Source organism: Lolium perenne, chromosome 5 (assembly GCF_019359855.2).
Source record: "Lolium perenne isolate Kyuss_39 chromosome 5, Kyuss_2.0, whole genome shotgun sequence".
In the NCBI taxonomy this organism is placed as follows: Eukaryota; Viridiplantae; Streptophyta; class Magnoliopsida; order Poales; family Poaceae; genus Lolium; species Lolium perenne.
This window is the reverse complement of record NC_067248.2, coordinates 264,300,020-264,311,068: the sequence shown is the minus strand read 5'-3', so window position 1 is coordinate 264,311,068 and position 11,049 is coordinate 264,300,020. Positions and strand designations below refer to the sequence as shown.

General features: G+C 48.4%; 1 protein-coding gene and 1 long non-coding RNA gene across 2 annotated transcripts; both read right to left on the bottom strand.

Annotated features, from left to right (window-relative positions):
- Window positions 1-312: 312 nt before the first annotated feature.
- Window positions 313-1,210, bottom strand: LOC127324219 (uncharacterized). Its single transcript, XM_051352212.2, has one exon. The coding sequence runs from the start codon at window positions 1,064-1,066 to the stop codon at window positions 563-565; it is 504 nt and encodes a 167-aa protein (XP_051208172.1). The 5' UTR covers window positions 1,067-1,210; the 3' UTR covers window positions 313-562.
- Window positions 1,211-6,258: 5,048 nt separating this feature from the next.
- Window positions 6,259-7,761, bottom strand: LOC127324218 (uncharacterized). Its single transcript, XR_007866142.2, has 2 exons — window positions 7,355-7,761; window positions 6,259-7,273 (listed from the first exon to the last, which is right to left on the bottom strand). It is a non-coding gene; the product is annotated as an uncharacterized lncRNA (long non-coding RNA).
- Window positions 7,762-11,049: the final 3,288 nt, after the last annotated feature.

Below are 11,049 nucleotides of genomic sequence, written 5' to 3'. Positions count from 1 at the left end.
GGAAATACACTGTACAAATTGTGAAGTTTCGTGAGAATACACCTTCGTTTGTGTTTTGAGAGTCGCAAGAAGAATATAACACTGAAAATGTGGTTATCTCTGTAACAGCAAGCAGTAGAGAGAAATCAGAAAAAGGAAACAAATTAAGATGAAGTACTACCACACAGCATGAATGATCGGTTGGCGCCATTGGGTACTAAATTTTCTCACTCCATTTGCCATGTTATGTATCACATTTTTCCTTGCATAGATATATTTGATATAAATGAGACCAACAATGGATGCAGATAAAAGCATACAAAGAGAGGCATGTGCATAGCAAGTTCACATGATTTGCCCATTGAATAATCCAATTAAGTGTATACATAGTCATATATATACTAGCTTAGCCATTAATTTATATATATCAAAGAGATCCATATACATAGATCGAATTAGAATCAATTGCACTAGAACAGTTACTTAAACACCAAGTGGTACTTGAGGTGATACTAGTTAGCATGCTAGGCGCATGCATGCATATATTGCCGCTCGAGTGCACTGGCTAGTTAAGCTCGATCGATCAGAGCCTGAGCGACAAGTCCATCTCCGCCACCACCGCCTCCCCGTTCGAGATGCCGCCGCCGTTCGTTGTCGCGCCGCCTGCCCAGCCCAAGCCCATGCCCATGCCGAGGACAGGCGCTGTCATCGTCGCCGACTCCACCGCACCGGAAGCAGGGTACGCCCAGAGCTCCCCGCCGCCGTCAAGCCAGTGGGCGGGCCACGCCGGGGAGGTAGAGGAAGGCGCAGCTGGAACGGTGGGGCCGGAGGGTAAGTCGCGGCTGCGCTTGGCGAGGGTGCGCTCGAGCTTGTGCGCGTTCTGGTGTCCTCCGAGCGCCTGCGAGCTGAGGAACTTGCGGTGGCAGTAGTTGCACGCGAACGCCTCCCGGTCGGCGGCGGCGGCGGCTGCGACGGGGGACGCCGGGCGCCGTGCTCCGCCGCGGTGGTGGAGCGTCGGCGTGGTGGTGTCGAGGCGGAGGTCCAGGCTGACGCCGTGCAGCAGCAGGTGCGGCGCCTCGCTCTCCATGGCTGGTCGTGGGGTGGCTGAACTGAGTGAGTCCGTGGAGCGCGTTTGGACTTTGGAGGAAGAAGAAGATGGTGGATGGCGGGACGGTGTGAGCGATGGCGCGCGCCGCGCCTGCCGGTATATAAAGAGGCCCAGGTGGGGACTCAGACGGTTCCGACGGGCCAAAATCTACGCTCCGTTCCTGGGATTGGCTAATGCCTTCTTATATAGGATATCCTGGTTTGTGCCGGCGGGATTTTGGTCCATTTTCTTCGCAATCTATTCCGAAAAAGGGCTAGGCTAAACCTAAGGATTTCAAACCTGACCTGACCTTAGGCTGACGACTGCTTCGAGAGCAGATAGAGCATCCTCTTCAGGGCATGAATCCGATTTTTATCAATCCGAATAGTAAATGGCCGTTCTTCAGCGGAAATACTGAACGGAACCTGGCAACGGGCGAGGATGACATCGCCATCGTCCATTGGCTGGAGATTAGTAATGTATTAGGCCTTAAGTCTGTATCCCGACTTTGTCCAGAGATTTAGGATATGTGTATTCGGTGTATTCCGTCCACGTTTCAGAGCAATAACTATAGCGCAGGACGCGACATCGCTTTAACTCGACCGACGGGTTTGAGCCAGCCGGCCGGCCGGCAAGATTCAATCAATGCAGCACTTCAGTAAATGTGTTCGTCCTTCCTGTAAGTCCTGCGTCCTTCCTGTATGACAAGTCCGAGCGAGTCTCCATTTCCATGCGTAAACAAGTAGTACTAGCTAGTATCCTGCCGACGACGGCCGTGCTCCTCCTCCTCCGACGCTCCAAGGCCTCGAGCTTCTCTGGCCGTTGTGCTCCTCCGGCTATCGTGTTTCTCTAAGCGAGCTCAAAGACCGGCGTGCTCCTCCGTCCGAGCTCTATGGCGGCGAGGGCCTCCGTCTGTCACGCTCCCCTTCTCGAGCTTCTCCGGCCGCCATGCTCCTCCGCCTGAGCTAAAAAGCAGAAAACTCCTCCATCGCCGTTCCTCCGAGCGAGTTCTCCGGCCGCCGTGCACCTCTGCCGAGCTCCAAGGCTGCCGTACCGTGCTCCTCCATGAGAGTTTTTTGCTGATGTTTCTTGGATCAGATGGGAATTCTTCTCTGGAATCTCTATTCTAACTTACATTCTTTTACGTTGAATGCTTTGTGAAGAAGCAGCGGATGCAATTGCTTCTTGGTGGGATGCTTTCGTCTCGAAAATTAATGCCAGATCAGATAATTCTTTGCTGTTTGCATGTGTACTGGGCTAATTATGTTACTCGTTTGGAACTAATCCATTGCAGTAATCCAGCCTGATATGATCTTCCTTTTTTCTCATGTCCAAAGCTGAGAATCACTCGATCGCAACTTCGCAAGAGAACTAACAGCGCATTGCGTTTAATCTAGTGCATAAATCACCTCCATCTCACTAATCTGACACATCGTGTACCAAATTAGTACTTAATTTCACATCCATAGGAATATGACAAAATTAGTGGTGCAAGATTTTAAAGACGTACTACTATTCAAATCCATTGTCAACTAACCTGCCCAGTTTGCCAACCTTGTCGTACAGAATACATGTTATTAGTATGAGCTTAGCTTGGGGCTTGCAATCTCGGACAGAACTGGAGTGCTCACCTGAAACACACTCTAAGGCTAGCCAAGCTTGCGGCAGCCGATGCTCTGCTTGCCGGCGCTGATTCTGCGAATGTTGTCCAGAGGTTGGAGAAGATCTACAGTAATCACACGCGGTGGTGTCTTCTCCCAATGTGCGGAGGGACACCGGAGATCTACAGTAATCACATGCGGTGGTCAAGCAAGAGGAGTTCAGGGTGTCCACCGGCGCGTGCAATTAAGTGGAGGAGGAGCACAGCATACGCCTAACCATCCTGCATCATGCGAATAAATGACATTAACTGCTCATCCAGTATCGTACGTGTAGGCCGCTGTATAAAGCTGAGTATGGGATAGAGGGAAATGGAAGTCAAGCGCGTATTCAACACACGCTATATTAGCTCCGAATCTCGCAGCACAAGCAGACGCCGGCGATGTCGACCTCGCGCGTTGCCAGGTCCCAATCGTCCGGGTCGCGTTCTTCAGCAGCTTCCTCCTTTGATGCTTCCTGCTCTGCACTCGTGACACTCCCTCGTAAAGCCAATAGAACAAGCCCTATGATGAGCCTAGCCCTGCTATCACTTCGGGGAGGGGGAAGTAGGGGTTGTTCTTTCCGGGAAGGAAGGGCCATGTTAGGCCGTGTGGTCGATCCCTTAGAGCATCCCCACTCGTTGGCGCTCCCCACGCCCAAATCCGGCGAAATTTTCGTCCGGATTGGAGGAAGATTTGGCGTGGGGAGTAGTAGTTTCCCAGCCGCGTGCCCAGGCGAAGTCGACGATGCGAATTTAAAAAACGGAAACTTGACAAACTTCGGCTAAATTCGGGTGAATATAGACTAAATTTAATGATATTTAGACTAAAACGGGCGGAGTTCATACATAGAGGCCGAATTCGACTATATTTCGAATTCGGCAAGGGGAATTCAAACGCTAATTTTAAAACACGGCGCTCTACATGCCCAAATGGCGGTAGAACACCGTGTAGTCGCCGTCGCCGTCGTCGTCGGAGCCGTCGTCGTTGGCCTTCGGCTGCGCGGCCGGCCGCTGCTTCTTGCCGGCGTCTCCCCACCCCGGGGATGGCTTGTACCGATCGTCGTCGGAGGACTCGAGGTCGACAGCGGGGACAAGAACGCCGGATGGAGGTGTCGCAGACGGCGGTACCGCGCGACATCGTCGTTGGCGGTTGGAGCAGCGCGGGCGGCGAGTTGGCGTGCGGCGGCCGTGTCCAGCGGCCGCCGCTGCTTCCGCCTCTGGCGCCGCTGCCGATCGCGCTGGCCCCGATCCAGTGCGGCGTCGTCCGCGCGCTTCTCCTCCTCCATGTCGGCAAGCGACCTGGCGATCGCCTCCGCCATCGCGGCCTCCTCCGCGCGCTTCGCCTCCTCCTCGGCGAGCTGGCTTGCGGCGGCCTCTTTCTTCGTCTTCTTCCGGCCGCTCTGCGGCGCGGAAGGCTGTTCTCGGATGACGAGGGCGCCGCTGCTGCGCCCTCGCCGGGGGCCTGTTCGGGGGGACGAGTGGAGATGCTCTTCCAGTCATCCAGGCAGGGTTTGCTCTTTTCTTCAAAGTTCGTTCGATAGCTGCCATTCATCCCTTGTCTCCTATGGGTTTGTCTCTTAAAAAGGTTAGAAATAGTGGTATACTCTGGTTAGCGAAGAGGACAACCGAAGCAAATTAAGAGGTCTGTGTCTTGTATACTGTACACGGACATACAAGTCTTGTCTGGTCGCAGCTTCATGACAACTGCAAATGCATACACGCCAGACAGAGCAAAAAATTAAGCTGGCAATCAATCTATTGGTGCAAGTGCATAAACTAAAAAATAGGCTATTATAATTAAATCTGCACAACTAATAGAGTTTTAATATACCATAACAATCTCGGTTGAAATGTTTGTACAACTCTTTTATCCCACTTTTGATTGAGCTTGCTAGTGCATAGATTTAAGTGTGTGACCAGTTTACAGTCCATTGACAACTCGGACGACGTCTTCAAATCAGTTGCAACTCATAACTAGCATGAATCATGAAGCAGATATAATGGTCTAGAGCATTTTTTTAGTTGCATCCCTATTTGCAATAGAGAAAAATCAAATGCATCCTTGGTTGCAACTGAAAAAAACTCGAACCTAACTTACAACTCATAGCAGCATGAATCACGTACAATCGAACCGTGTAGGATATAATTGAGCACTACACTAACTTAGTTCTCACAATTAGCAATACCCTGAATTTAACATCTACCCAACACCATATTGAAAATAAGATAGTAGCGGCCTTTCATCGGAGAATTATGGTGGAGCACCCGGGTGCCATATACCATGATATTCAAAACATTCGAAAAACGTGATTTAAATGTTTCAAAAAAAAGTTTAAATAATTTCCTCACGTAAATCTCATCTTGACACTTACGTGTGCAAATTTTCAGCAAAAAATACGGCCATATGTGATCCACACAAAAAAGTGAAAATGAAACTTTGTTATACTGTGAATAGTATACGTCTACCGACCCGGCCGATTGGGACCTGGCAACGCGCGAGGTCAAAATCTGCGTCGTCAGTTGGTGCCTCGAGATTAGTAGCTAATATAGCGTCAGCTCAATACGTGATGGAATTTCATATCCGCACCTCGCATACGCAGCTATATACAAGGGCCGCCGCGTACGATACTGAGCGAGGAGTTAATGACATTTACTGCCATGGTGCAGGATAGTTACGCGTATGCTGTACCATGTCACTTAATGGCGAGTAATTATGATTCTGACTGGTCAAACTAAGACCAATTAGTGCTATCAAAAATATAGCAAGAGGAAATTAAGCGTTGACTACTAACAATTAGCATGACATGAAGTTGATTTTCGAGTTCCTCCCCAGAGAAATACCAAAGACTCGGATTTGCGTATTGAGATTAGAACCCTCTATTTACAAATCATATTTGTGCGTTTTTCACATTGTTGCAAAAACTCATCAACAATTTTTAAAACATCATGATAAAATGTTGACTGTAATAAGATGCCATTTTGTACTAATGGTTTTGTGTTATAAAAATATTTTTGAAACATTCTTTCTAAAATATGGAAATATTCATTAGCAGTTCTTCCAATTAATCAATGATGGAAAACATGACGTTTGTTAACGCAGGATCATTTGGATCGGAAGAAAATATACACATTCTTTTGTTACCGCATGACCATTTGGATTAGAAGAAAAAATGAGAAAATTACTAATTTGGAATGGATCAAAGGAAATCAGGATCATTTGGATCGGAAGAAAAGATAGACATTCTGTTGTAACCGCATGACCATTTGGATCAGAAGAAATAATGAATAAAAATACTAAATTGGAATATGAGATACAAGGAAATCTATACAAATTCAACCCAGCTGAGAGAACACCAAAAGAAACACAGTAGTGCTTAGAGAAACGAGACGAGACGACTGCGCATACAGATTGACTGCAATAAAAGTCTATTGCATTTAAAATTATTAAGTTAAAAGTCAATTTCGTACATTTTGAGTAATCCTCTTTCTGATTTGTCCATGTGATAAATATATTTAGTTCACCAATTACTCGACTGAGTTCTAGACAAATTCATGAACAAAAGTAACATTCTCTTAACACTGACCCATTCGGATCTGAAGAAAAAATATACAGGTTCTTTTTACCAAATAGGAATGAGATCAAGAAAAATCTGTACAAATCAAGGGTACGAGAAGACTGAGAGAAAACAAAACAAAAAAAAAACTACAGTACGTTAAGAGAATCAGACTAGGACGACTAGGCGGGGGAGACGAAAGACGCGACGACCGTGATCGTGCCAGTCGCGAGCACGTCCACGAGGAAGCAGAGCGCGAAGAAGAGGAAGCAGAGCTCACGCACGAACCTGCGCAGCTTCACGACAGCTCCGCTTCGTGACCCGGCAGCGACCGTGACGACCTCGGCCACCCCTGGTGGACACGAAGAGCGTGCCTCCGAGCACGCTAGTTGCGGCGAAGGAGACGACGCTGGCGAAGACATTCGGTGCACCGTTGCCGAGTGAGAGGAGCGTGACGCCGGCCACGGCGGGCGGGAGGCGCAGCGCGGCGAAGAGTCCCTCGAGCGAGGCGCAGAAGTACTCGGACGCGGTGTCCCCGAGGAGGTAGAAGAGCACCACCATCCAGAGCAGGAACGCGACGTACCCTAAGTGGCGACCCTCGCCGTCGCGGTCCACGCCGTCGTCGTCTCCGTCGACTACCACCTCGCCCCGAAGCACCCCATCTCGGCGGCCTACGACGACGCCTTCGCAGCCCTCAAGGCGGTCGTCCTCGCATGCCGACCGGACAGCACCGAGCCCTTGGTCGCCGCGTCCTCATCATTTGTGAGCATGAGAAGGAGGCGCCGCCTCGACTCGCTGTCGGCCTGGACGAAGGTGGGCGCCGCCCCGACTCACCATTGATGACCACTGCGCCTCGCCAAGAAGCCCTCCTCAGCCGCCCGAGTTAGCTCGCAGCGCCGCACTGCCGCCGTGGTGAGGCATGATGGCCGGCCAGGAGGTGCGCTGGAGCTCGATGGCGCGCATGCCAGTGAGCATCTAGTACAACAGCCTGGGACTCCTCTATCGAACGAGAACCTACACATAAAAACTCGGATTTGAAGAACCAGGTATGGATCGACTGAATAATTAGGACTGAACCAAAACCAAAAAACTTACATTGCAGTTCGTTGGAGCGGAATCCGTCCTGGTGCTTGCGGCGGCCGTCGTTCTTATTCAGGTACAGAGTTCGGATTCAACGATGAGGATGAAGAAATAGACATAGTGCCTGGTTTCGCTGAAGCAGAACTAGAGAGGATGGGGAGGTTGGACTGATGAACAGCTGCAGATCTTTGAATTGCTAAAGAGCTGCGGTTCTTGATGAGTTGGGGAAGAGGATGAGGCGTGTGCTTGGTTAAATATGGCAGGAGTCGTCGCCAACCGGCTTTGGTACAGGCCGCGGCCGGAGTTAAAGCCATGCCAACCCTGCTGCCCATGATTTATTGCTCCGAGCGTGTAAGAAATACAACAAATACGCGTAGGACATAACTCTGAACAAACTGATAATACATGCTTTGGCGTTAATACAGTGCTAATCTCTAACAACGGGACGGACACGATATCATCCTCGCCCGTTGCCAGGTTCCGTTGAGCATTTCCGATACGTCTACTCACTATATTATGAACAGTATGTTTTGTTCTTTTTGTGTAGGCTACATACTTTCATATTTTAAGTTGAAACTTGACATGCACATACCTACATACATACTACACACACATGATTTAGGCCGTATTTTTTAATTCAATTTTAGTACTTGTTTTGAATTTTTTGCTCAAATCAGGTGCGCTGGCACCTGGGAGCCAAAAATTCGCGTCCCATCGGAGAATCGTTCCTAGTTTAAGGTATTCCTGTATTTAAGGTACTAGCTGAATGCCACGGTCTCTAATTTTTCTGTTACCACACATGCATGTCTGGTGTGTAAATATAAAATGCACAACAAATATTCTTGTATGGTAATCTCTTTTTGCTCGGTTGCCAAACGATTATGTTAAGCATGATTTCTACCCTAAAATTTGTGCAGTTTTTTCCTTTGCACCATAACTGTAGCTAAACTTATTGTGGTTGTTTATTTTGGTCGTTGCAAAGATGTCGCCATTTCAAAGGAATGGTAAAAGGGAAACGTTTAACAATTACGTTAAGTTACATCGGAACATAGTTGAAGACACCACAGGATTTTTTTAATCCAAATATGTCATGCCGGTTTATAATTTTTTTGTTGAATCATTTCGTATTGTTTAGAAATGCTTTGGAGGCTGATCTTAATTCAACACGAACAATTTGACATGATATTTTATTTTGTACAACCAGTCAACGGAAAGAGTAACTAAAGATTTTTTTTTCTACAGCCGGTCCATGAAAAGAGTAACTTAAGCTGCCCCTCCAGGCTTAACACCGATCAGTCTATGTGCACTAAAAGAAACCCAAATTCATGGTACAAGTTATGTTGTTCAAGTACCAAGGCCAAATCTTGATTAAACATGGTATCGACGAGACTGAGGTTCTTTTTAACAAAAGACTGAGATTTTTGTCGTTTTGAACTTTACTTCTTCGCTCGTGTTGCCTTGTCGGTGCTGTTCCCAATACCTTTGTTTCGCTTCTTGCGGCCAGGCACAACTCGACCGTCATTCTGATATTTTCCACCGGTTCGATTTGCTTCACATGAATCTAAACTGTGTACTGCCTTCGTTAGTACCGACTACCAATCTATACTGCCACATGCTATAGGCTATTGCATCATTCTTCATTAGTATCCACTGCCAATCTACCATGCCAATGAATGCAGACATGCTGTAATCACATAACTAAACAGAAAATATACACAACATGCATGTGCATTCTTTGATTCTAGGTTCCACTCAATCTCCCCTTTATCCTGATTTGCTCTCTATCTCTCCCGTGACTTCTTTTCCGCTGAATACCAGCCCGTTCATTTTCTCTCTGGCGTCACGAGCCTCTATCCCTTTTCTCGCCACGAATCATCACCATGTCAATGTTCTTGATTCAACAAAACAATTCACATAAATTAAAATCACCTCGAAACGTAGATGGTCCTATACGAAAAATAAGAAAGATTGACTTTAGTTCATAATTCAAGTCTTCAAGATGAGGATAATCAAGAAGGCGATGACATAATGTTTTCACCTGAAATTTTTGTTCAACTTATTCAATAAGATTTCATTTTTATTGAAGGAGTTAGTGGAGTTACTAAGGTGAAGCCTAGCAAACCAATCCCAATAACCTCCGGCCTCACCTATTTAGAATGTGCGAGCTCAGAATTATTTAATATCTTCAAAATTTTCTCCTTCATGATTAAGCTTGAGGGAAGAACTTCCATAGCACCAGGATATTATTTAAATGATTAACAACCCCTTGTGCCAAATAGATCCGCCTTCTCCAACCATCAATGAGTCCTCCTCGTCAAATCATGCGCCCAGTATATTGGACTGCACATATTATAGTACAAAAGACATGGCCGTGCAATTAGTGTATGTGCTGACATTGATATCTAGGCACCACCATGGGCACCACGGAACCAAATGATAGAGCGGAACCAAATGACGATGAAGGGTGTTTGGGCCTAGCTTGGCTGATAACATCGCTGAAATTCATGCGTCCGATCCCGTCGTTGCTGAAGCACATGTTGAAGCTGTCCGACGCGCGTGGCCGCTGCGGCAAGCAAACTTTGGCGCCGAGACTTTGCCCAGATCGGGCCCCAAACATCTCCTCGTATCTGCGGATACTCCGGCAACCTGTCGCTCGCCGCCCAGTACTTGGGGACGTGCCGAGACGGTATCCTTTGCGCCCCTCACAGAATGTCGAAGAGCTGGCCGAAGTCGAGGCGACGGCTAGCGCATCCCGAGCACGGCGGTGTGGAAGCTCTCCCTGTTAGACTTCCGATGCCTGATCATATGCTGCGGTTTTCTGTTGGCAATCGAAGCGGAGGACGTGGGATTCGATCCGATCTGATGTCGAGTGGAGGCAGGCTTGACTTCTTTTGTTCCCTTGCTTAGGCGGCAGGTGTGATCCGTTTAAATCTCCTCGTGTGTGGCCCATGGATTTTCAATCTGAAACTAACACGGTAGACATACGAAGCACACGGACCTTTTCTTCCCACGACCTTACGGTTTTTTCGCTAGATCGCTCCACTGCCGGTTTTTCTTCCGTGCGGGTGGATTTTTTTGACGTACGAAGCGGCTTTCAGACGTACGGACACCACCGATTGGCGTTTAATAGTAAAGATTCATGTACGTCAATTGCACTAGTCAAACGGAGTCCACACAATTCCCACCCTTCGGGAGTCTCCCTCTCTCTCTCGAAGCCTCCCCCACTTGTCCACGGTTGAGAGTCGGCCGCCGCTGGCGTCCCTACCATCAGCTGGCAGGAGATGGAATAGGAGATGCGCCGGATCTAGCGCTATAAATAGTAGTCTCAGTAGTTGTAGGGTTTGTGTGCGTTAGCGGCCTGCCGGTCTTCAGCACTCTGCTGCTCGTCGGCTCCTTGTCGAGAGGTGGGGATTGAATCCTTCGAGCTAGATTTAGGCCTTGATAGTGGGGGCTCTTCCCGTCGTGCCACTCCGGTGGTCGGAGCCGAAGGCGAGGGGAAAGACCATTGCTGGGACCTCCGTCAATAAAGCTCGTGCTTCTCGTGATGTCTTGGACTGTCATTTCTGCAGATGTCTACTCCGCTTTCTCTGTCGATAAGGTGCTTACATAGGAGATGGATTTGTGGTAGAAGCACTACAGGAATCGCCCGAGACGCCGACGGCCGGCTGCCCTCGGCGTAGCCACGCCTGGCCCTCGGCGTAGGCTACGCC

Bases quoted from the DNA above. Each gene is read 5' to 3' on its own strand.
- LOC127324219 (XM_051352212.2), bottom strand. From the start codon at position 1,066: ATGGAGAGCGAGGCGCCGCACCTGCTGCTGCACGGCGTCAGCCTGGAC.